Here is a 27,748-nt window from a genome sequence, read left to right as displayed (position 1 = left end):
TTCAGCTTGCGACGTCGGCATGTATACCTGAACTATCGTTGTCAGTGTTGGTCTGCTGTCGATTCTGATTAGAACAATCCGGTCACTGAACTGCCCTACCTTCCTATTCATAACGAATCCTACACCTGTTATACCATTTTCTGCTGCTGTTGATATTACCCGATACTCATCTGACCAGAAATCCTTGTCTTCCTTCCACTTCACTTCACTGAGCCCTACCATATCTAGTTTGAGCCTTTGCATTTCCCTTTTCAGATTTTCTAGTTTCCCTACCACGTTCAAGCTTCTGACATTCCACGCCCCGACTCGTAGAACGTTATCCTTTCGTTGATTATTCAATCTTTTTCTCATGGTAACCTCTCCCTTGGCAGTCCCCTCCCGGAGATCCGAATGGGGGACTATTCCAGAATCTTTTGCCAATGGAGAGATCATCATGACACTTCTTCAATTACAGGCCACATGTCCTGTGGATACACGTTACGTTTCCTTCGTAAGCATCTTGTATTGTGCAGGGGGTTGTCCAGGAGGAGGTATACAAGTAGGTGGATTGGGTCTTCTTCAGCCCCGCAGTCGCAAAAGGTGTCAGCGCTCACTGGAAGAATTCCCCATTTCTTCAGGTAGGTCTTGCATCGGAGAACGCCAACTCTTGGGCGATTGAGGGACCTCCATACAGAGTATTGTAGGTTTGCGCCAGGAGCTAGTTCTTCTTCTGGTGAGACGTCTACGGGCAGTGAGCTCTTCCATGTTGCGAGACGAATTGCCTCTGGTGCTCCCTCCAGTGGCGCAGACCTAGCAAGGAAACTCTTGCGGGATTTAAGGCGGGATCTTGCTGCCTGATGACCGTACAGAGGATGTCGGCGGTCATTCTCCTGCTTTGTTCTCTCATTGTCTGCAGCAGTGGCCCTCCGGATGTTGGGTGGGGCTATTCCAACAATCGGACTGTTGGTGGCTTCAAGCATCCTGAGATGACCCTTGCAGTATCGTTGACAGCAATATCGACTTGCTTAGCATGAGCTGAAGCGTTCCACACAGGAGCAGCATACTCAGCAGCTGATACACAAAGCGCAAGTGCAGAAGTCCTTAGGAGGTGCGGATTGGCTCCCCAGCTGCTGCCAATCAGCACAGTATCCCATTGCGAGCAGTGACCCAGATTTTGCTGCGCTTCCTTGTTTCGTAAGTGGAAGGCGCTCACTTGAGTTTTACTGGGATGGGGTTTCAGGTGGTTGGCATCATAGTACTCGGAGAGTTCATCCATTTCTCGAGACAGTTTTCCCTCTACTTCTTTAAAGGTTGGCCCCTGAACAGCTACTGCTGTATCATCGTGATAGTGAAGAGCCTGGTACTTGCTGGTGTTGGCTGACCATTTGTGTAGATATTGTACAGTGCTGGAGCGAGCACACTGCCTTGGAGGAGACCGTTCTTCTGCGTTCGCCATCTACTGCTCTTACCCTGTAATGAAACTTGGAATCTTCTGTTCTGAAGGAAGGTGCTAATAAGGGACGTTAGTTGGTAGTCCTTAGTAAGGTCATACACTTTCTCTAACAGTTTCCTATGATTCACAGTGTCGTATGCAGCTGTTAGATCAGCAAAAGTGACTACAGTAACATCACCACGCTCAACACCGTCCTCGATGTGCTGGATTAGATTCAAGGTCTGACTACAGCGTGATTTGCCAGCACTAAAGCCTGCTTATTGCGGAAAAAACTTCACTTCGAGGGTGGCACTGATTCGGTTAAGTACCAGCCGTTCTAATATCTTAAAGGTGTGGCATAAAAAGGAGATAGGTCGAAAAAAATTTTGGATCGTTTGGTTCCTTTCCAGGCTTAAGTATTGCAATGACTCGAGACTTCAAATGGTTCAAATGGCTCTGAGAACTATGGGACTTAACTTCTGAGGTCGTCAGTCCCCTAGAACTTAGAACTACTTAAACCTATCTAACCTAAGGACATCACACACATCCATGCCCGAGGCAGGATTCGAACCTGCGACCGACTCGAGACTTCCGCCACATTTTGGGGATGTGCAGCTGGGCGACATATGTGTTCATTAGGCTTAGTAGGCCCTCCATCGTTTTACAGCCGAAGTTCTTTATCTGTTCAACTCTAAGGTCATCGACACCTGCAGCCTTATGCATCTTCAAGCTGGAGATGGTAGCTTTCAGTTCAGCCACGGTGAAGGGATCCCTCAGAAAATAATGCTCTGATTCTGGGTTGCGCTGGAGAGCTGCTTTGGGCGTCCTTCCCATTATTTTGCCGTTCTGCAGGAGCTGGGTTGCCACTTTATCAGGAGTCACACTCGTAAAAGTGTCTTGTGATTTTACAGGGTCGTCACACAGGTTTTTAAGCAGTTTCCAGGTCTGTCTATTGTTCAGCTTAATGTCGAAGTTCTCTACCAGATTACTCCACTTGGCCTTGCGAGTTGCTGAAATGGCTTGCAGCAATATTTCACCAGCTTGGATCGTTTCTTCTGTAAATGGATCCTCTTCATAGAGAGTTTGGTATTTTTCTAACAACAGTTTGTCGTCACTGGGCATGCCTCGAACATACAGAGTCCTTCATCCTGCATCCTCGAAACTTGTTGGACGCATTTGATGAAGGTTTGATTTGATTTCAGGTTGCGATGGAATGTTTATTACTTTTGAGTCAAGCTCTTCACTGAACTTCTGCCAGACAGCCTTCTTGAAGTTAAACCTCCGCTTGAATGGTACCTCTTCAGGCGCTACTACAGGATTCACAGTGCATATGACAGGTCTATGTTGGGTACAGGGGGTGGGCTCTCCTACAGTCTTCAGACACTGTACAGCTACCTTTGAAGAAACAAAGATGTTGTCAACCTTGTATCCTCTTTTTCACCTGCCACTGTTAAAAGTGGGTGGGAGCTTCGGATCAAGGATCAGATCAGATGTAAGTCATGAACCTCAGCAGATTTTTCTAGACTCGTTCCGTTTGTGTCGGTATCTGGGTACCCCCATGATGTGCTTCTGTGATTGAAATTGCCTGTGACAAAGTTCACGTCCTGATCGTTGAAGTTGGCTGGTGTTTTATTGCTCAAATTGGTATCGGGTGGTTCGTAGACCAATGTTACACAGAAGAATGGAGTTCGCACTGTGAGGAGCTCGATGTTGTCGTCTTCAGTCAGTGAGGTCTGGCACTGCACTATTTGTCGTGAGGCCTTTCCAGTGTTAATTTCATACCAGCAATTCTTGGACGGTTTTTAGTACTTCCCCTGTGTGTTTCATGGACTAACAGAATGTCACATGCATATTTTTGCCATAAATTTGCTACTGAAACTATTTTCTCTTGAGAAAATCCCTCGATATTTATGGAAATAAAAACAAATGGTCTTGAGAAAGACCCATCAGAATGCAGTCCATTTGAATGAAGACCGGTTGTGAAAGGATCTGCTGTCAGCACGCTTCGTAGCGTCTTCTGACCTTCCCCAGGGTACAGCAGATTGCTACTCATTTCTTGGTCTTCTCTTATTGCAATCTTCGAGGAGGTTCCTTTCATGTACCCGAGTGGTGTGCTTACTCAGTGTTACTGTTAGCAAAAATAGTGGTGTGCTTACTCTGTGTTGCTGTTAGCAAAAACTCTATACACATTGATTGGGCAATGCAATTTCCAATACCAATAAAGATATACAGTCACTGCAAAATCACATTTAGCTCCATAGGCACTGAATCCTCTGGCCCTGTTCAAAACTGATAACCTTGGTCCCTGTGCACATAAAAATAAATTAAATTGTCTTACTTCCAACGCAGTGACGGTGGAACGCGATATATTCTGGTCTCTCATTTAAAAAATATGAATACTATCTACAGGCTCAGCAGCATGCAATACTGGCCATAATACTTGAAATGCACATGAAATTCTTCTGACTGATAAATGAGGACATTTAAGAAATTCCAACTACTTTGAAAAATGTATCACCTGGACAGGGAGGCGGTACTGATAGTGATGAATTACTAACACTGATTTGTTTGAAATTATAAAGCAAGTTAAATTTGGCTTTTCAAAAACATTTGACACCTGAAGTTACATTGGCCAAAAACAAGAATATATCATATTTACTAACTAACCCACAAACAATTACATTTATTACAGCAAGTATTATATAACCTCACTAATCCAGCAAAAATGCAAATCATCAAATTACATATAGCTCTGTTAACAAATCTTAGAAGCATCACCTAACCAGCCTTTTTATGAAGCAGTTTATGTACAGTCTGGGGTTACTCAACAATTACAAATTATCAGCCAACTCATCTATACTAACGCCCCAGCAAACCGAAAATCATAATTATTTAACATCTCTACCTTGCTTACATAAAGACTTCTGCTTCCATGTTCTCGTAATTCCTACATTAATCTAACACTTAGTGGCTTCACAGAGCACACCACAAAAACTGCCTACTCCAGCATCTTTCACTCACAGACAGCTACCTACAACTATGTGCCCAGCGCTTTCTTACTCCAACACTACTATCTCAGACCAGAAGCAGTATCTTTGGCTCTGCGGTCGTGCACAGTCAGTGATTCACATTATAAAGCCTATCAGAGACATACATCACTTATAAAATCATATACTAGTTTCCTTTTATTTTACGTTAATATTATTATCGTATTTGGGTACCACATACAAGTGTGCTCCAGTAGACTCCTTTCATCTGGTGCATAATTCTATATTCAGAAACTATATACCACCACCGATATTCTCCCTTCTGGCCACATAATGGCGATGAATTTTCGTCCACTGCCATGAATCGAATCACCTATTTTGGGATTTAATATCATACCACAAATGTGCTTCACTGACCTTGTCTACCGAGGCATGTACAGCAGTCATTCAGTGTTCTGAAAGTCATTAGACAGATATCAAGAGTATACGCAAGCACTTTCATTTAGAATGCTTCTGGCGTTATCTTTTAGACTTTATTTCGGTTTATGTAATGGTCTGTAGATCATAACACACTATATGACTCTCATAACAGTATTTGTCTCTAAAAGTGACAACATTACACAACATTACACTGCCTGATAAAAGAGTGAAGCACCCAAGAGGGGAAGAAGAAACGAAATGAAATTTCATTTGTTAAGAAGGTATGTGATGTTATCTCAGTGAATACAAAATCGAGCCAAATTTACAAACAACGCCAGGAGTAACAAGGCTGTGCCTCTCCAAAATACTGTAAGAATGGCACCTCTCCCAGGTCGCTGCCATACGTCAGGCAATGGTCTTCCAGGGTAGAGCAGAATCACGATTCATCACTGAACCCAATGCAATGTCGTTCATCAGCAGCGCCATTCCAGATGCATCCCTTTGTGTTGAGGTGTCAACGGCAGCCTACGCATTGGCCGATAATTCACTAATCTAGCTGTTGCTAGCCTCTGACCAGTGGTACAGGACGACACAGAATGTCGCAAAGAGCCCATTAATTGCCGGCAAACGCAGATGTGGAGGTGTTATGTGTTTGGAGCACAATGCTGCAATCTTCCATTGTTCAATTTTTTTATCTTGGCGGTTCGCGCATGGCCGCCCAGACGCGGGAGATTGCTGCGTTGCCAGTTGCATGCGCCAAGAGAAGCAGCGCCATAGTATAGTTCGCAAACTTACGTTTAGGGGAGAGCGCGCAGTTTATGAAGTAAAGCCACAACGGCCGCATTAACCCTTTCACTACTACAGAGACGTGCTCCCCGCATTCCGCGCTGTGCGCGATTTTGTCATCACTGCACTGCTCGCCTGTGCAGACGCATGGTGTTTCGACTGCTTTGACACACTTAATCATTCGATTTCACAAAAACTGTTTGGTGCAAAAATTTGATTTTTACACATCTTCTTGACTGATACCTTCCCCCCATAAATGACTTAATTGCATTGAACATCGAAACAAAATTATTGTGCAGCATTACATGTAGTAAACCATTGCACGAAATTTTGAAGAGTTTGCAGGGTAAAAGTCCACAGCGTATACTTTCGGTATGGTCGATTTTAGTTGCCACTAGAAATTTCAAAAAATTACATTCAAACGAATAAAATTCATGAATTAAGACACTTCGATATTGTTTTTAAATAAAGAAAGTATCAAGTACCGAATAAGGTTTGAGCTCAGAACCCTTCGCTTAGTATCCAAACACTTAACCCATTGCCCAAATGCTGCTTGTCATTCAATAAACTCTCCAGGAGGAGTTTCAAATATCACGCAAAATACCGACAAACATTTGGTATGACTATGAATTACTCACGTTTCGTCGAAGTACAATAGGAAATAAACAATTACCGCTGTTCTTTATTGCGAAAAAGCGGTTAGTGAGAATGATACAAACAGCTTTCCTTGCTATCGCCTGAATTAGAAGGCTTATTGCTTGTTTGGTTTAATTAATATAATATGAAGCAATTGGTATAAAGAATGCTTTTTCCAAACCTTCTATAAAAGAAAGTCTGCTATCAAGACATTGCTTTTGTTCAATTACTTTATTTATGACTGAACGTTTCTAAAACTGAAGACACTCGTCCGTGCTCTGCACTGCAGTCAAGCTCTGGCAATGTCGTTCTCTGTTCATTGGCTGACAGTGTTTTGTGACGTCAGATGCGCAGAACGAAGCTAAACTCGGCCGCCGTCGTAAATGACGCGCACTTTAGTATGTCTGCCCTCACGTTCCAATGCAGTCCAGTACCAGGCCACGTTCTGTCCCATCCAAATGCCGCACAAATCTCTAAAATGCACTATTTGACCAGCCCGCCCATTGGAGCCACAATGAGTTCCGTTTTAAATCCTGTCAGGTGCTGATAATACAGTCCCACACAACTACGCGGTATTTTCATGTCCTGCACAGTTATCTCTCAACATCTGACACTGCTCATGCGCTTACACGCCCGACAAAGCATGGTAACGCCATTAAACATTAATATCGCTAATGAAACGTGGTAGCTGTTCTATCTTCTGTCGAGAATTTCATCTGTAATCATTTACATACCCACTGATGGTGTGTACGTGTTGCAAGTTACACTGCAATCAAAACATGTCTTTTGAGTGTTTCACTCTTTTGTCAAGCTGTTTATATTGAATGAGTTATAAGAGATTATGTAGCTAACAATATCAAAGAGCATTATTGAAAATTGTGCTCTCGACTGTTTCTGTAGTAATTGCTTATAGTTAAACCTGTATTCCTGCTATTCTCATACATTCCCAGTCTCGATAAATAATAATTCATGTCATAAAGCTTCTCCTTCTGTCGTTATTACCTTCATTTAACTTCTCAACATAATGTTTTTTTCTACATCTTCTTCATCTTCTTAAGACCTTCTCCACTAACTTTCTGAAATCATCTCTACGGCGTTTTGCCAAAATCTGAAGTATTTCACGAACGCTAACTTCTACAATTAAAATTTTGCTAGCGAAATGCTATTCTGGGTACACTTTAGTATAGTTACAACTGCTGTCAACATATTATTTTTAATGAAAATGAGGGTTTTCATATAATGTGGTGCTACTTTCCTTCGCAATGTGACACTAAACAAATAGTCGTTCTAAGTGTAAAAGTTTATATGATGGTACAGTACCACAGTGTTTTGCGAACAGAAGTTAGTTAACACATATTTAAAACTTGAAAATGCAGGTAAGTAACATGTGAAACGATCATCCTCGTTCATAGTTTACTCCACCTGGACAGTGTGTAAAACATGTGCTATTGAAACTTTGCATCACTGTGGCATTGTTAATGTGAAAGGAAGAAGGTTAAGGAAACGGAGCACAACTTTTTAAAAATTGTTGGAATGTGGTGCATTTATATTGGGAAAACCAACAGTTTTGAGAGGCTTCTCAGCATTGAGTATACATACAATTGTCAGTCAGTCAGTCCCTTTCTGAGAGAATATTCGCAGTGTAAAGATTGTTGTATGTTTTATTTACCTTGTTGTTTATAAATATTCTTACCATGGTAGCAGTCTGCAGTTGTTAACTAAAAAAACTGTTATTCGAAAAAGCAGAGAACAGCTGTGAACTAAAATAAAGATTGTTATTCATGAAGCGCACTTTGTGAAATTGGACGTGGCTGACATTAAGGTAATGTTTGATGGAGACGACTGCAGGAACTGGAAATGAATGAAGGAAATGAGTCTGAAAATGAAGAAAAGCTATAAAGTGGCCTCAATAGCAAAAACGAGCATGGAAGACATTAATATTTGTGATGAACAAAATCCGAGTTCGAACAAGCAGTTGGAATTTGTGAATGATAAGCAAATTGCACTTCAGCGAATGAAAAATTTCGACGAATTATACTCTGGGGAATCGACAGCGCTGCCAATTGTTTACAGAAACATGCTGAACAAATAGGGGTTAAAAGACTATAGTGAAAGGAAAACATTCTTCCGTATTTTTGAAAAAGCAGTGAACGAATTAAAATTATGAGGCACGACAGTGACAGAAAAGGAGAAGCTAAGCTACTAGTTGAGAACCTTGCTGGAATCTTTGAACTATATCAAGGACATGGTCAATGTTTTGAAGGAAGATCAGACAGTTTAATATCTTAAAAGTATAATTCAAATTATGGATATAAAGACAATGGTGGAAATGAAGGTGTAAAATCCAGTGCATTTCTTACTGAAAAGAAAACCAACATGAGCAATCAGGAGCAGTAGTGTTACAGATGTGACAAACCAGGGTATTACAAGAGGAACTGACACAGGCCTAGCACATCCGACGGTAAGCAGCAGTTCAGCAGGTAGCTATATGAATCAGAGACAGTATTTTCGTACCGAAGACTGTCTAAAATTCCGAAAATCCTTCAACATGGACGGAGGAACATCCAAGGATGTGAAGACCGCATGGAGAAAAGAGTGACAGTGGATAGCCGTGAAGAGCTGCCTGATGCCCAACGGTGCAAGTGCCAGCTTTGACCTGCCACAGAGGTATTTGGCTACACTGAAGGATGCAGACAATTAACAGCAAAGTGAGGACTTGCCGAAGATCCCAAGTCTGACTATGGAATGTAACAGACGACAGACCATATTTTAAGTTGTGATGTGCACAGTTTTCCTGACAGATGTCTCAACGACATCCACATATTTACAGACAGCGCCAAAGATTGGGTACAAAATTCCATGTTCATATTGTAATCCATATCCATACTAATTGTATGGAGTGTAGCCATGTATGGAAGTGAAACATGGACGATAAACAGTTTGGACAAGAAGAGAATAGAAGCTTTCGAAATGTGGTGCTACAGAAGAATGCTGAAGATTAGATGGGTAAATCACATAACTAATGAGGAGGTACTGAATAGAATTGGGGAGTAGCTTGTGGCACAACTTGGCAAGAAGAAAGGACCGGTTGGTAGGACATGTTCTGAGGCATCAAGGGATCACAAATTTAGCATTGGAAGGCAGCGTGGAGGGTAAAAATCGTAGAGGGAGACCAAGAGATGAATGCACTAAGCAGATTCAGAAGGATGTAGGTTGCAGTAAATACTGGGAGATGAAGAAGCTTGCACAGTATAGAGTATCATGGAGAGCTGCATCAAACCAGTCTCAGGACTGAAGACATCAAGAAGAAGATCCATACTAATACTATAAATGCAAAGTAACTCTGTCACGTCCAAACCGCTGAACAGATTGAGATGGAATCTGGTATGGAGATAGCTTGAACACTAAGGAAGAACACAGGCTACTTTAGAAAGTTTGTGGTACAACATATTTATTTATTTGAAAACTAGTTATGGGGTGCCCCGAGGTTCGGTGCTGGGACCCCTGTTGCTCTTGATGTTTATAAATGACTTGCCAAACTATTTAACACAAGCTGATTGTGTACTTTTTACTGAGGTTACAAGTCTCTTTATTACAGCTCAGAATGAGACTGACCTTAACAGGAAAGTTGAAACAACAATAGTCGAAATAAGTAAATGGTTCAGGGACAACAGTTTATTTCTGAATGAGAAAAAAACATTATGGATGAATTACAGACATGTGTCAAATAATGTGAAGCCCAATATAACTGTGAAGCTAGGCCAACAGAATATACTACAGACGCCAAATACAAAATTCTTAGGAATTTGGTTAAATGAGCATCTAAAGTGGGACAAGCATATAGATGTGCTCAATAAAAAATTAAGTAAATGCTGCTATGTATTTAGAATGCTCAAAAATTGCTGCAGTGATCAAACAGTATTGTGTACATATTATGCATTTATGCATAGTCTTTTGCGATATGGTGTCATATTTTGGAACAATTCAAGTCAGGCAAAACGCTCTTTTATTATTCAAAAACGCGCGATATGTATCATAAAAGGAGCTGCACCTAGAGATCCATGTAGCGAATTTTTCAAGGAATATAAAATCATGACTCTTCCATCCATTTACATCTATGAAAGTACATGCTTTCTGAAGTCTCACCCTCAGTTTTCTTCTTTAAACAGTGAGTTCCATGACTATACAACAAGACAGAGTAATGACTTTCACAGAGAAGTGCATAAGAAAGCCCAGTACAACAAGAGTGCAATATACCACTCGAAAATTCTCTATAGTGCTCTTCCCTTAAAAATTAAAAGGATTCAGAAGCTGAGCAGTTTTAAAAGTGAACTCAAAAGAATGTTGATTAGTAATAGTTTTTACAATGTTAGTGAATACATGAATTCTTCAGAAAGATAGCGTGCCTTCACCTATCTTATAATTCACTCATATACAAACTTGTGTCGTGGGGTAGACTCTTTTATGTACACGCAAAAATTAATTAATTTGTCAATATAGAGTGCTATAATCATTGTTTCTTGTTGCTGTCCATTATACACAGAATACATGTAACTTATTTGTGTCCTATATTGTTACAAATGTATATCATGTAAGCTATAATTGTTTTTGCCTGTATATTTAATTCAGATTTGTTCACTGATATTTTTACATAATATGTTGTTATTCATATTTTTCTGTATGTAACACATGACAAATCCCATATCATTGTACATGACAAAACGGGTGCTCAATTAATCAAATCAAAAATCAAATCAAATAACACGAAAAATGGAACAATAATTAGCCTTTGAAAAGCTATTTACTCTTTGACTGTTGAACTTTATCATATACGTGAAAAAGCTTTTATTGTTTGATATGTTCTCTGATATACAAATCAACACAACGAATACAATGCTTATATAACCCCCTGTGTGTTTAATCCATACTTACATCCTAATATCACTCATGAGCGTGACACATTTTAGTTGCTTAGCATCATACGTCTCTTATATTTCCTGACGCATGTAAGATTCACATCAACAGCTTATTTTATTGTATGTTTATTTAATTTAAAAAATATAATAACGCAACAATTTGAAGGACGCTTTGATAGTGATTGGTCTTATACCAACTTTTGTATAACATTGTAATTCATTGTGTTTTTTGGTAGAGAAAAGATTTTGGGAAACAATTCACATGTGGTTACCATTGCTGGCTCTCGACCATGGGGTCCCAGTTTCGATTCCCAGCCAGCTCGGATTGTTTCCATTCTCAACTCAGTGGGTGTGTTGCACACATAATGTGATTACGTAGGCTTTCCCAGTGTAATAAGTCGTGAAAGTCTCTTCGGGTTTGCTGCCGGATCTTAAAATCAACTTGACATTTCGGCGATCCAACTGGTCGCCATCTTCAGGAAAATGCTGCTTCTGCTGATGAGTCCCACTGAGAACTGACACCAGGTTGCAAATCGACGTCCTATATAGGTCACCGTTCAGTGCACGGCACATGCGCCGCCCATCACAGTTTCTGCCTTCCAAAACAGGGAGGTGGCGCCGCCCTTAGTGAAACACTGCTTTGTCGTCATGTGCTGATCTCCACGTATTTTTTATTTAATGGTAACATTTTTTAACAGAATGATGGAGTGGCTATGGGTAGTCCTTTGTCACCCATAGTGACATGGCACTGAGGACTTCAGCTTTGCAACCAACGTGCTTCTAGAGATACGTGGAAGATACCTTCTTCGTCTGGCCGCATGGACATGATGCTCTTAACAGATTTTTGGACCACTTCAACTGTCTTCACCCCCGTATCAAATTTACTATGGAGGTTGAAAATGATGGGATGCTTCCATTTTTAGACGTAATGGTTTATAAAAAACCAGATGGAACTTTGGGACACAGTGTTCACTGAAAGCCGACACACACAGATTGGTATCTGCATCCTAAGAGTTGTCATCCACCACACCAACGTAGTGGCGTCCTTAGGACTTTGGTACAGAGAGCATATGCCATTTCCGATGCAGACAGCTTAACCCAAGAACTTGAGCATCTGATGACTGTTTTTAAGGAAAATGGATACACCGAGAAGCAGATTCGTCGGACTATGGAGTTTGGACCATCTCCGGAGGTGTACGAAGAGGAACATAGATCTGTGGCCTTTCTTCCTTATACTGGAGGCTTATCGTTTAAGATTGGACGAATTTTAACATTAAGAGTGTGTTCTGTCCACCTTCTAAGATTAGGGCTCTGCTCGGCTCTGTGAAGGATGATTTGTGGCTTAGGAACCGCGGGGTGTACAAAATTCCGTGTCAATGTGGGAAAGCTTAGGTTGGCCATTCTATTCGCACAGTGCATGACACGTGTGTGGAACATCGCCATCATACGAGGCTACAACAGCCGGAAAAACCGGCGGTAGCAGAACACTGCCTAAATGAGGGACGCAAAATGAAATTTGAGGAAACTGTTGTGGTTGCCAACACTTCCGGTTTTTGGAACAGTGTCCATAAAGAGGCGATTGAAATTAGGTTGGCTGATAATTTAATCAACAGAGACAATGGGTTTCCTCTTAGCAAAACGTGGATTCCTGTATTATCTCGCATCAAAACCGAACGTTCTTCGGAGCGGCCTTGATTGCGACATATCGTTGCCACCTCCCTGTCTCGGAAGGCAGAAACCATGATGCGCGGCGCATGCGCCGTATACTGAACGGTGGCCTATATAGGACGTCGATTTGCAACCTGGCGTCAGTTCTCAGTGGGTCTCATCAGCAAAAGCAGCATTTTCCTAAGATGGCGACCAGTTGGATCGCCGAAATATCGAGTCAAGTTGATTTTAGGATCCGGCAGCAAACCCGAGACTTTCATAATATTATCTTCATCAGCGTATAAGCCGCCAAAGTGGAGTCAAATAAAAAGACTTGCAGCAAGTGTCCAATCAACCCAATGAGGGTCTCCCAGCCAATAAAGCTACATGCTCGTTTCATTTCATTTTATTGATGCATGAGCACAGCTGTGAATAACAGCTAGTAACATATATTTGCGTGTCTTGTTGCTTTTTGTTTAGTTTAAAACTTATTTTCTGTTGTCTGGGTGGTGAAAGCAAAATAAATTAAAAAAGACACCAGTCGGGAACAAGCACAAATTCATGGACATGTGGTAGACATCATCGAGGAGGCAGTCGTGGCAGTTGGCAACGTGAGCAAAAAATCAACAAAGGAGTGACAGTAACTGGTCACATGGTCGAGGTGAGCAGTATGGCCCAAGAGGCGATCGTCATCAAGGACACTGAAGCTTTTACGTCAGTTAGATAGTTACATGTCCCACAGAACATCTGAATGATTCTTTTATTGAAACGATGAAGACTGAATCAATATACAGATATACATGCTACATTATTAATGACATTATTTTTTAGTCCTATTCGTGCCACTACTTTGCAGGTTAGCAGTTCCGAAATAGAAATTCTTTCATGGAATAGAAGGAGTTGTCCAGATGAAATGATTTTAAGTTAGGTTTAAATCTTACTTTGCTACCCATCAGCCATTTCACGGTATTGCACAAATGATCAACAATCACATAACGGGACTGGCAGGTGGAGCCGAGTAATGGAGGTACAGCTCAGGATGTCATGTAATAATACTGAGTCAGTCAACAATGTGTACATAGGTTAGTTATTGGATAGTAACTGCACAGTTCATGTTGCTAATAATGAATATTTTTTTTCTGAGAGAAAAAAAAGCACTCCGTCTTCAGGCCACAAATGGCCAATCGGGCCCATCTGACCGCCGTGTCATCCTCAGATGAGGATGCGGATAGGTGGGCGTGTGGTCAGCACACCGCTCTGCCGGTCGTGATGATGGTTTTCTTTGACCGGAGCCGCTACTATTCGGTGGAGTAGTTCCTCAATTGGCATCACGAGGCTGAGTGAGCCCCGAAAAATGGTCACCCATCCAAGTGCCGGCCACACCCGACAGCGCTTAACTTCGGTGATCTCACGGGAACCGGTGTATCCACTGTGGCAAGGCCGTTGCCGTTTTTCTGAGAGCATAACTGTAAAATAGCCTGTTAATGTAAGTGTTGAGGGGAGTAAAGATTTGCTAGAAACAAAAATAGGATATATAATTCGTTATTTCCCTGTTAGTGACCTCAAAGACATGGTGCGAGATTTGATTAGTTATATTAAAATTTACAGACGAATGGAAAAACTAGTAGAAGCCAACCTCGGGGAAGATCAGTTTGGATTCCATAGAAACACTGGAACACGTGAGGCAATACTGACTTTACGACTTACCTTAGAAGAAAGATTAAGGAAAGGCAAACCTACGTTTCTAGCATTTGTAGACTTAGAGAAAGCTTTTGACAATGTTGACTGGAATACTCTCTTTCAAATTCTAAAGGTGGCAGGGGTAAAATACAGGGAGCGAAAGGCTATTTACAATTTGTACAGAAACCAGATGGCAGTTATAAGAGTCGAGGGACATGAAAGGGAAGCAGTGGTTGGGAAGGGAGTAAGACAGGGTTGTAGCCTCTCCCCGATGTTGTTCAATCTGTATATTGAGCAAGCAGTAAAGGAAACAAAAGAAAAATTCGGAGTAGGTATTAAAATTCATGGAGAAGAAATAAAAACTTTGAGGTTCGCCGATGACATTGTAATTCTGTCAGAGACAGCAAAGGACTTGGAAGAGCAGTTGAATGGAATGGACAGTGTCTTGAAAGGAGGATATAAGATGAACATCAACAAAAGCAAAACAAGGATAATGGAATGTAGTCTAATTAAGTCGTGTGATGCTGAGGGGATTAGATTAGGAAATGAGACACTTAAAGTAGTAAAGGAGTTTTGCTATTTGGGGAGCAAAATAACTGATGATGGTCGAAGTAGAGAGGATATAAAATGTAGGCTGGCAATGGCAAGGAAAGCGTTTCTGAAGAAGAGAAATTTGTTAACATCCAGTATTGATTTAAGTGTCAGGAAGTCATTTCTGAAAGTATTCGTATGGAGTGTAGCCATGTATGGAATTGAAACATGGACGATAAACAGTTTGGACAAGAAGAGAATAGAATCTTTCGAAATGTGGTGCTACAGGAGAATACTGAAGATTAGATGGGTAAATCACATAACTAATGAGGAGGTACTGAATAGAATTGGGGAGTAGCTTGTGGCACAACTTGGCAAGAAGAAAGGACCTGTTGGTAGGACATGTTCTGAGGCATCAAGGGATCACCAATTTAGTATTGGAGGGCAGCGTGGAGGGTAAAACTCGTAGAGGGAGACCAAGAGATGAATACACTAAGCAGATTCAGTAGGATGTAGGTTGCAGTAGGTACTGGGAGATGAAAAAGCTTGCACAGGATAGAGTAGCATGGAGAGCTGCATCAAACCAGTCTCAGGACTGAAGACCACAACAACAACAACATATTAAAATAATAGAAAAACATGAAGTTTTATCTTATGGCAATACCTTAAAAGTTTTTGATAAACATAATAACTTAATTGTGATTGCTTTTAAAGAAGGGAGTCGGTATATAATGAAAAATAGAATTTACAAGAAAGAAATTGTAAGTAGTGTAAGTAGGAAGAATAGTGCGTCAGTAAAGAATAAACGGCATCATCCACGGGGATATGTGAATTTCAGAGAGTAGAATATATTGTGTAAACATTAATTAGCATATGGGTTAGCTTAAAGTTTGAACCAAATTTTTTGAAGTGCAAAGTTTGTATTTAAAAATAATATGCACAATTTAAATTTTGGAAACATCAAAAGTAAAGTGAAAGTCATAACTCTATTCGGAAAAAGGAAAGTCAATTTCCCATACAAAACAAAGCTCAAATCTAAAAACTCTTTACTGTTAACACGAGGAAAAACATCTCGAAATGCATGTACAACCTTGCTGGAATCTTTCGAATCGCAGAGGCAATTCGCATTTTCAGTTGCAAGCATGCAAGCAGAATAATGACAAATGGCGTAATATTTTGGAGATTTGACAAATAAATCCCGAGAAAACTCATTTCAATACAATCTGGAAATAAATTATTTTCTCCCACTATAAATCGCGTGCAGAAATTCGTGCCTATACAGAAGTGAAAGATACCATAGTAACTGTACTTTCCTCATACTGTAAAACCGCAAACGGAATACAAAGAAAAATGTCATTCTGCTACAGCACGTACCCAGTGCAACATATGTATGTTAGCTTATATGGATACAAATTTGCTGTGGGTGGAAATGAGTTCACAGTTTCTTATACTACACGTACTCCATTTCATCGAATAAAGAGAGAGAATCACATTCTCCCAAAGTGAACTGGCTAAGTCACAGGAAGCTTGTATTATCTGGACCAGATTGTACATGAAAACACTTGACACTTCGCAGAGTGTGTTACTAAAATACACAAGTCAGACATTTGTGGAATTCACATCAAAATAATAAACCAGTATCACATTCTAATATACACTCCTGGAAATGGAAAAAAGAACACATTGACACCGGTGTGTCAGACCCACCATACTTGCTCCGGACACTGCGAGAGGGCTGTACAAGCAATGATCACACGCACGGCACAGCGGACACACCAGGAACCGCGGTGTTGGCCGTCGAATGGCGCTAGCTGCGCAGCATTTGTGCACCGCCGCCGTCAGTATCAGCCAGTTTGCCGTGGCATACGGAGCTCCATCGCAGTATTTAACACTGGTAGCATGCCGCGACAGCGTGGACGTGAACCGTATGTGCAGTTGACGGACTTTGAGCGAGGGCGTATAGTGGGCATGCGGGAGGCCGGGTGGACGTACCGCCGAATTGCTCAACACGTGGGGCGTGAGGTCTCCACAGTATATCGATGTTGTCGCCAGTGGTCGGCGGAAGGTGCACGTGCCCGTCGACCTGGGACCGGACCGCAGCGACGCACGGATGCACGCCAAGACCGTAGGATCCTACGCAGTGCCGTAGGGGACCGCACCGCCACTTCCCAGCAAATTAGGGACACTGTTGCTCCTGGGGTATCGGCGAGGACCATTCGCAACCGTCTCCATGAAGCTGGGCTACGGTCCCGCACACCGTTAGGCCGTCTTACGCTCACGCCCCAACATCGTGCAGCCCGCCTCCAGTGGTGTCGCGACAGGCGTGAATGGAGGGACGAATGGAGACGTGTCGTCTTCAGCGATGAGAGTCGCTTCTGCCTTGGTGCCAATGATGGTCGTATGCGTGTTTGGCGCCGTGCAGGTGAGCGCCACAATCAGGACTGCATACGACCGAGGCACACAGGGCCAACACCCGGCATCATGGTGTGGGGAGCGATCTCCTACACTGGCCGTACACCACTGGTGATCGTCGAGGGGACACTGAATAGTGCACGGTACATCCAAACCATCATCGAACCCATCGTCCTACCATTCCTAGACCGGCAAGGGAACTTGCTGTTCCAACAGGACAATGCACATCCGCATGTATCCCGTGCCACCCAACGTGCTCTAGAAGGTGTAAGTCAACTACCCTGGCCAGCAAGATCTCCGGATCTGTCCCCCATTGAGCATGTTTGGGACTGGATGAAGCGTCGTCTCACGCGGTCTGCACGTCCAGCACGAACGCTGGTCCAACTGAGGCGCCAGGTGGAAATGGCATGGCAAGCCGTTCCACAGGACTACATCCAGCATCTCTACGATCGTCTCCATGGGAGAATAGCAGCCTGCATTGCTGCGAAAGGTGGATATACACTGTACTAGTGCCGACATTGTGCATGCTCTGTTGCCTGTGTCTATGTGCCTGTGGTTCCGTCAGTGTGATCATGTGATGTATCTGACCCCAGGAATGTGTCAATAAAGCTTCCCCTTCCTGGGACAATGAATTCACGGTGTTCTTATTTCAATTTCCAGGAGTGTAAAAGAACCACATCTTGAAATGAATAGTCTGTTCAATTACGTGGTTGTGACAGCATTTCTAGTCTTATACATTATGTGTTATTCATTTTGCTTACTTAGGTATGATTGCAGTGCATTTTTTAATCTATAAAGGGCACTCAAATATAAACATGGCAGATGGAAAAAAAGTAGGTAAGCTGTTTATTATTTCAAAAATAATCACCATAACTGTTCATACATTTATCCCACTGTGATACAAGATGGTCAGTGCCATCATGGGAAAACGTTTGCAGTTGCCAACAGAACAATGGCTCTACATAGGCATCACCTGTTCATGCAAAGCAAATTGACGGCCGTGAATGTCTGTCTTCAGGACTCCAGAAATATGTAAATCACATGGGGAGAGATTAGGAGTGTATCGATGACATGTAAGGGCTTCCCTGCAAAAATTCTGCCGCATATTTAAAACAAACTTCGCAACATGTGAATGTTGCCAAGGTTATTTAGACTACGTTGCAGAAGTTTCACTGAAAAGCCCTTACACATCATCCACACAATTCTGGTCTCATCCCATGCGATTCCTATGTTTTTGGAGCCCTCAAAGAAGACATTCGTGGTCGTGGATTTCCTTTGGACAAAGAGGTGCACTCCTGGATACAGTTGTGGTTCCAAAGGCAACTGCGAAGTGTTCACCACCTTGTCTCACAGTGGGATGAGTTTATTAACTGTTATGGCGATTATTTTTAAAATAGTAAACAGTTTATTTTTTTCCATCTGTCACATCTCCATTTGATTGCGCCTTATGGAAAGAGTTGCAGTTATGTCCCACATGAAACCTGTATGAGTCTCTTTCACTTCAGAGCGTGTTGTGCTCTCATTCCCATGAATGAGATCTGCTTTTCAACTTTTATGTTCATTCACAAAATTTTATTTTTGTTAAAGTGATGCATGCTGTATGGAACTGAATAGTTTTGTGCTCTGACTGGGTGGTCAAGGTATTGCTGGTTTACAGCCCCAGCAACACAAACAGCTGCTTGGGGTGTCAAGCACAAATTTAGTAATGTGCAAGATTTATATACAACACATATCACAATTAGTAGTAAAAATGGCCACAGTATGAGGGTACAGGGAGGGGGGAGGAGCACCAAGTGATAAGTCACTTGTTTGGCAAAATGCTATCGAACCAGCCCTGATTTCACAGTATTAATAATGGAGAGTAACTGCAAGTCAAAAGTAGTTCGATTTAAGGAAAAGTAATACATAAGGCATATTTCAACGTTACTGTGAATGCAAAGACATTTCTTTCTCCTTCCAACTAACAGAATACTGATATGTTATTTAGTATAATTTGTGTCACTACTGTGACAAATTCACAGCATGCAAATAATGTGTTCATGTAATTAACTAAGATTTTCATATTTCAGACACAAACTGTGCTTGAAGAAAGCAAACTGAAAGAATCCACAGACATGACATGACTTCGAATCTAAGTAACGATGATATTTCCAGAATGAATTTTCCCTCTGCAGCAAAGTGTGTGATGATTTTAAACCTCCAACAGATTAAAACTATATGTTTAAATGGGACTCGAACCTGGACCTTTCCCTTTGGAGGGCAAACCTTCTATTGACAGCTGTCCAAGCACTACTCACACTCACAGCTTCACTTCTGCCTGTATACCTCTCCTACTTCACAGAATCTCTCCTGCATATCTTGTAGGACTACTATGGAAGGTAGGAGAGATACTGGTGGAAGTAAAGCTGTGAGGGTGGGTCCTGAGTCGTGCTTGGATAACTCAGTCATTTTGCACACCAAATGCAAAGATTCCAGGTTTGAGTTGTGATGTTGCACGCAGTTTTAATCTGCTGGGAAGTTGCAATGATCATATTCCTGCCTTTTGTGTAGATTTAGTTTTGCCTAGATGAGGACTTAAAAACAGTTTTCTGAAACACTTTTAGATTATCTCTCTAATACTAGTAGCTTAGCTCCTCAATGTCTTCACAGCAGTTATGATAAGAGAATCCAAAATTGTTGATGGAAATAATGCGATATTCCCCAGGTAGAGCTAAGTGCTTGAGAAAAAAGTAATTACCTTGCATTGCATATCTTATAATAGTTAATGAAATGTATGTAGAAATAATTTCAAAATGTCGGTATTCTAGTCTGCTGATCTTGTTTTTCTTTTTTTTAATTACAGTGTGTATTAATAAGCACAGAAGTACTAAGCAATGTAGGCTGCTAATCTAAAAAAGCAATGCTTCCTCCACTCCTTAAGCTTTAATTAAACAAGCAATTATGTTGAAAACTGTTACACTCTCATAGATTATTGTGCTGACAGTAATGTATTTAAAACTGCTAAAGTTATATTATTAACAGACTAATCAAGGGCTACACCTGTACCCTGCTTGTTATACACCCAACTGTTTCAGCTCTTGTATGGTAGTAATGAGAAGTGTAGCTTTTTAGAACAATTCTTATGATGGCAATTTGTCTCTAGTAACATGCTTCAGCTTCTTCTTTAATTTTTCTGTTAACAGGATGTAATGAGCCAGATGTTGCCTAAGACCTTGCTCAGAGGGGAAGACTTGCCTAAGTCCAGTAAGAAGATCAGTCGACTACGTACTATCGGTCATCAGATTAGGTAAGGTACACCTATGGTTGTAACAGAAGAAATCTGTCTCTTGATTTTATCATATCTCCAAGAGAAGATGACAGTGTCTCTCAAAATGGCATTGTTGCTAAGTGCAAGAATTATGTATGCCTGTGTTAAATAATATTTTATGTGGCTGTTTTGGAAAGTAAGGCAGGTCATTCAGAGCTCCAAGGGAAAGGGACGTACCTGTTGATAGGACATGAGTAATGCTCATCTTCTCTACTGGTAGGTCTCTTTCACCCTGAGATGTAAATGACCTTCCCCTCCTTTCTAACCTTCCCCAACCTATCCCTCCAACCTCCATGAGGAAGGAGATTTAGTACACTTTTAAATGTATCTGTAGACAGTAATGAAATGTTGACCCATAAAGATACATAGCTGCCAGCCATTCTGTTTCTTTGTAATTTTATAGTTTTGATACAATATGTAGCTGTTTTCCAATAATAAATAATCATTGACAGGTAGAATATGTGGGTTGGGCACCAGTCAGCCTATCATCTTCCTGGGGAAGCAACAGCTGTTGTTCAGTTTACTGATAACCTTCTGACTGTATTCAGTGGCATGCAGTTGGTTGCATATACCTGTGTGAATAATTTAATGTTACAATGTCATTTGCGTGTGCTCATTTGTAACAGAATCCCAGAGTGAGATCCTCTTGGTTTTCAAACTACATAAAATAATACAGCATCCTCAGCATGAGCTGGTATGAACAAACTGCTTACGTTCTGAACATCCTAGAAGAGGCATGGATCAAAACAAGAATCAGACAACCCACAGCAGACATGACACATCTCAGTCTTGTGGTGGCATCATAGAGTGAGAATGGCTGTAGACATTTCCCCCTTCCTTTAAGCTTCAAACTTCTGTCCCAAAAGACCAGTCTCAGCTGACACCTCTGTAGTACCATTTTTGTGAGCTATTTGATACCTTACACATCATTGCAAGATATCGTGAATGGGATCCCCGGTACATGAGATTGACCAAATGTAAAAGCAAGGAGGAGTGTGAGGGAGGAGGTAGGGAAGGCGTATGGTCGTCATGTAGATAGGAGCTGCAAGCTGTAAGGAGTTTTTTAAGGAAAGACACTGCACTCAGAAGAAAATAACACAATCGCTGACTTTCTGAGCATATGCAGAAATGATTTAAAGAAACCAAATTCCATCATTTTCACACTTGCAGAGCTGAAGCCTAAATCCCGGATTGCAGTGCTAAGTGTGGCATACAGATAATGGTGGTTGCACGTTTTCATTTTAACTTTTATAAATTATGACGCTGACAATGTTGAGAGAAATTGTTGCTATTGCAGGGCTTAAATAAATTGCATGACACATGTACTTCTCAAATTTTCAGATGTATGCTTTCCAGATACCACATTTGTCTAAATTGCAGTTTTGTGGGAGTTATTTTAAAATGGTGTACTAAGCAACAAATTAAACACATTATTATTTTATCAAAACATTTCACTTGTGTTATTGCAACCAAATAATTTAGTACTATTATATTAAAACATCTACAAAAGAGAAACACACACCATCGTACACACAGGCAAGCATATCTCATGCACACATGACCACCAACTTAGCATGTCTTCTTTACGATAAGTATCAATCCACCTTTTCCTACATTGTCGATATTCCTATCTGGAGTTTCCATTGATTGGCATTGCTGAACAGATTTTCTTCCATCCTACAAACCTGTGATGTTTTTCTTTGTTACTCTTCTCTACATCATTACTTTCCTCAGTGTACGTTCTTTCTCTACTTCCTGTGTTTAGTCACTACCTTTCAAACTGCATCTATTGCTGAGTCACACCGTATCAACAATCATCTTTTAAAGAAGGCATTCCAGTCTGTGATGCTGGAATTGGCGGCCATGTGTGCATGAGGTGTTCTTGCTTGTGTGTATAAATGATGCGTGTTTCTCTTTCACTAATTAAGGCTGTTGCCAAAGGTTCTATGTAAGTGTCTCTTAATTGTGCTTGTCTGCAACTAACATACTTCTTTATGCTAAGTAGCAATCTGTCTTTTCCTACATTGTTGATATTTCTACCTGAAGTTTCCATTGTTTGATATTAAAGATGTTGTATTTTTTACTATTATTATTATTAAAATCATAGGTATCTGTGGTACATTAAAAGTTGGGATGGCAAGTTATACAGGGTGATTCAAGAATCCAACAACATAGGACAATTCCGTTATTTGTGCAGGTACCAGAAAAACAATAGAAGGCAAAATTGTTTGAAATACATTGTTTTAAATCACGAGCTTAATTGTTGTGATATAAGATTCACCATAGCCTGCTTGAAATAGCAAATTTAACAAAAACTTCAAAACTGCAAACTGAAACAAACGCAAACAAATCAGTGTCAAATCCATATATCATTAACGACTGAACAACAAAATTGACAATCACAGTAGCAAACTCAGGGAGTGGCAAATTGTAACAAATTAATTTTGAACTGCTATATCCTGCTACTGCATCACTTGGACACTACTTCAGGAATTGTTCAAACTGAATGCTGTCCTGCTGATAGCACATCTGTGTACAGTTCATGAAACTCTTGCGCACAGTATGTGAGACCAAGAGTGTTATTGCTGTCTAGGCTCCTCTGATTTTTCCCATGGTGTTTCTGACCTGTTTCTGTACACTACAGATCTGAGATGGTCCCAGAGGAAAAATTCAAGTGGTGTCAGATCTGGTGACCTAGGTGGTCATCCCACTAAACCCCTTTGACCTATCCAACACTCAGGTAAAACTTCGTTCAGCAATTTGTGAGTTGTTCATCCAAACTGCAGTGGCATTCCATCTTGCTGAAAGAAAAACCTGCATCATTTTGCTAGAGGTAGATTATTCAAATAGGGCAGAAGTGCCGCCGCCATATCAGTGTTGCCTCAGAAGCAGGAATGAAACTGGCACTAGGAGCACTGCATTCCTTCACAGTGGATACCAGCAGGTGATCCAAGGTCTGAGGCTATACAATGGGCAGTCGTCAGTCAGAACTCAGCTATATACCTGTCGCATTGACTTGCTTCGGTTTTACCAGGAATAACTGGACTTCATATGCCTGTACACCAGTGTGCATCATCCTACTTGGGCAGATCATAACACCTCAGGCATCTCTCTAAGTCTTCCGATGGCATTAGAGCGTAGCCATCTAAATCTCGGGATGTTCTCTGTACAGTTCAGCAATGAGCTTATTTTTAAGAAATATGGGACTGATGAGAACATCACTCCATATGCTACACCACAAATTTAACCTTGGATCAGTCTGATGATGAGCATCTACAGGAATGTATGGGTTCTCAGTTGCCCACTAAACAACTTTATAACTATTCACTGTTCTGTTCAGATGGAAACAGTACTCATCACTGAAAGAATATCAGCTTCTAGGTATGGCTGGTGCATTTGTATTTCTGTAAAACACACAACTGCACCCATCTATCCGTGTCATCTTCAGGAAGTTCCTGGAGAAAATGCATGTGATATGGATGGAAGTTATTTCTGGATAATATTGTGGACATGGATGCTTGACAGATGCCACATTCTTGAGTCACTTTTCTTGTTGACAATGGCAAACTGACTGCTAACTTAGCCAGTACACTAAATGTGGTGGCATTATTTGTTGCTGTACGTGACCGCCCAGACCATCAATCATCATGGATACTGCCTGTTGTCTTGAATGCTCCAGTAAATGACCAATGGTTACATGATATGGGAGGTTGATCAGGATGCTGTCCGTGATGTTCCTCCGCACCTTCCTGATGTCTTCACATTGGATAACAACTATTTCCATCTTTTACTGATTTGTGTACTGGGGACATTGTTATTGATTACTGATAAAATGAAAAAAAATACAAATTTAATATTGAGGTCATGATTTAAAACATATGTCCAACAATTTTTCCCTCTATCATTTTTCGGTATCTGCACAAATAACAGAGTTGTCCTCTCTTGCGACTTTTGAATCACTTGTACATATGGGGTGGGGATAGCATTTGGGGTGGAGAGAGACAATAGGAAATCCCTCCACCCAATGACTAAACACTGGATCTGCATCTTAAACTGAGTAACAAATAACTCTACTATTCCTTTCTGTAACAGGAGCAGTAAAATAATTTTAAAAATTAATGTGTCCTTTGTGTAGATTCCTGCGACGTCTAGAGCAGAGCTTGAAGCGGCGTGAGTGTCTGGTGAGCCCGTCGGACAGTCTGGATGAAGAGGAACCTCCACTGTTGCACAAAAGTAGCAGCTATGGACAGTTGCAGGCAAGCGGCCATGGGCACCACCGCAACCGCCGGCTGCGCCGCCAAGGTGGTTTGCTGGTGCCACAACTACGAGTCACCAGTGCCAGTGGTGGGCACAGCAACTGATGTGATGGGGCAGACTTAAAACTGCTTATGCACATCACCTAACAGCATATAAGTGATGTGGCAATATACAATTGCACAAATGGTGCCACTGATTGTGGACAGCAGCACCAACCATTTATAAAGCATCTGAAGCGACAGTGCAGAGGCAGGCATCTCGTGCTATGTTGGGGGTTTCCAGTGCCTCTGAAAGACATAGTAATGATACAGGATGTGTCTCCTACATTTAACCAGAACATCTCCACCAGCACAAAGCATCACATTGGTGTAATGACACATGGATAGACAATGGCAGACCAGTTATAGAATAGTGGCATCAGTAATGGACAAAGCTGGAGGTACAGTGACAGGTTACCAGTTCCATAAACAGAGAACTTGTGTTCATGATGATGTGGTGACACAAAGCCTGACTGCTAGTGCCAAAGCTCTGTGTCATCAGCATCAGTGGCAGACTGTGTTGGACACAGCAACTGTGATGGACACAATTGTAATGGACACAGCAACTGATGTGACAACGTAGGGGAGAGGGTCACTGCACGTCAGCAACGCCGACTCTCGGTGCGGCAACCCCGTGGCCTACTGGCACACCAGCTACCAGTCATGTCTGCCAATCTCTATAGAGGAAGACCACCTCATCGACACAGTGCAGATGGTGCCTGAAGTGTTACAATTAGTCCATGGAACTCTTATCTATTAACAGGTTATGTGTGTGGCAAAATGGCATCACTGCTGCTACTATAAAACTAATCATCTGCATTGTTTGCTCTTACTTTGTCAGGCAATGAACTGTGATGTCTTTGGTAAGATGGTCAAACCTTTTACATTTTTATGTAACTTACATCAACAATGCTACAGCTGCAAGCATTAATATGATACCATTTATTGTATCTGCACAAAAGCAATTGTCATTTAATCATTGAAAATTATGTTTCTACGTGAAAAAGAAGACAGTATTTTTTCTATTCCTTGCTGCATTTCTCTATTAACCTTCTCAGCTTGACAACACTCTATATCAAGACATGTAATCCAACAGGAACATTGCAAACTTCCTCAACCAACTATCAAAATACATCAGTGGATTGTGTGATTCAAGCTATCAGCATGGAAAAGAGTGAAAACAGCATAGCAAGAAAAATGTATAAAAACTTTTTCAGGCACTATGTGTCCTACAGTGGTGCTGCTCCTACCTTCATTATTTTCGTAACTCCATTCTGAAGCAATACTGTCATCTGAGAGAAGTCACAGCATTATTTTTGAAGAAAAAATTATTTTGATATAATTTGCTTGCAACTGTTCTCTGGTACCACAGTTTATGAAGTGAACTCTAAGTTAAGCTAGTAGTGATTACAATCAACCTGTGCACTTCACTGACAATTATAGACTGAGTTTTCTATATCCTATTTCAAAGGAGTGCTGTGCTAAGGAGTTCTGGTCTCTCATGAATAAATACTGTGTTCCTGCACTAAAATACGTGGTATGACATCCATCATACCAGTAACTATCCTCGTTAGAGATATTGCTCACTGGCAACACATTGTGGGTATTTGTGCCTCTCCGCAAAAATCGAAGTATGAGTAGTGCGGACCAGGAAAGAGAGTGGACCAAGCTTGATATGTCTTTCCTTTGTTATTAGTTATACCCAAGTTGTGTTCATGGTAATAGTCAACTCTTTTTCCTTTTCATGTCTTCAGGTATATGCTTGAGTCACCAGTCAAGCTTAGTACTTTTGCTTGTGAACTTGTTTCTTTTAGAATTTCAGAGTCAGTGTACATCCACATAAACCATTTGCTAGCATTATCAATTCTAGTAGGTGGAACACAGGAACTCCTGAATTACTGAAAATCAGTTGTTTTTGTTCTAATTCTACTGTGATGAGCAATGATAAAAACTAACCTTTATTGTCATTCTCGTTCACTTCATTGGTAGAAACTGAAAACTTGCACTCTGTACTGTGATCTACATCAGCTTTCTTACACTTTTACCAAAATTCATAGTGATATATACACATTTTCAAACTGTGAGAAGATTATTTGTATAGTTCCATTTCGCCAGAGGCTAAGCAATCAATTGTGGAGTAAGAGAAAAAAAGATTTTTTGAAATATATATATTTAATTTTGTTACAAGATATTTATGCCTTGACAAAAAGTGAATTATTGTGGTATTAACTCTGCTATAATGATTGTGTTTAAAACTAATGGTCTTGCTTGTCCTGCAGCATATTTCTGCAGTGATAGTCCCTTTGCCAATATTGAGCTGCATCCAGAGAGCAACCTCATGTGTGTCTGAAACTAGATATTTTGTGAGTACTATTGTCGTTCTTTGATGTTTTGATCTCATTTTAAGTACTGGTGGCATTCAATATTGGGCACAGGGACTACTGCTCATTAGTGGAGAACACCAAAGCTGTGAATTATTTGAAGACTTGACACTGTTATTAATCAGGAACTTTGTCCAGTTAAAAATTTCATTTTTATCATGTATTGTTTCATATTTACTAATTATACTGAGTGTCAAATTCATTTACAACATTTTTATATAATAATATCATGGATTCAGTATGAATTTCATGGAAATAATGTATAAGGAATATGATCACTATAATCCATTACATCATTGTGTTTTTTGTTCTGTTAATAAATTATGCTCTCAAGGTATC

At 40.9% G+C, this 27,748-nt stretch overlaps 1 protein-coding gene across 1 annotated transcript in view; it reads left to right on the top strand.

Annotated features, from left to right (window-relative positions):
* Positions 1–25,947, top strand: part of LOC124606012 — a 532,599-nt gene extending 506,652 nt beyond the window's left edge. Inside the window, exons 30-31 of the mRNA XM_047137975.1 lie at positions 20,609–20,712; positions 24,869–25,947. Coding sequence (XP_046993931.1) covers positions 20,609–20,712; positions 24,869–25,094 — 330 coding nt within the window. The 3' untranslated portion in view covers positions 25,095–25,947. The remainder of the gene's footprint in view (positions 1–20,608; positions 20,713–24,868) is intronic.
* Positions 25,948–27,748: the final 1,801 nt, after the last annotated feature.

The sequence above is a fragment of the Schistocerca americana genome, chromosome 3 (assembly GCF_021461395.2).
Source record: "Schistocerca americana isolate TAMUIC-IGC-003095 chromosome 3, iqSchAmer2.1, whole genome shotgun sequence".
NCBI lineage: Eukaryota > Metazoa > Arthropoda > Insecta > Orthoptera > Acrididae > Schistocerca > Schistocerca americana.
This window is presented reverse-complemented; position numbering and strand designations above follow the sequence as displayed.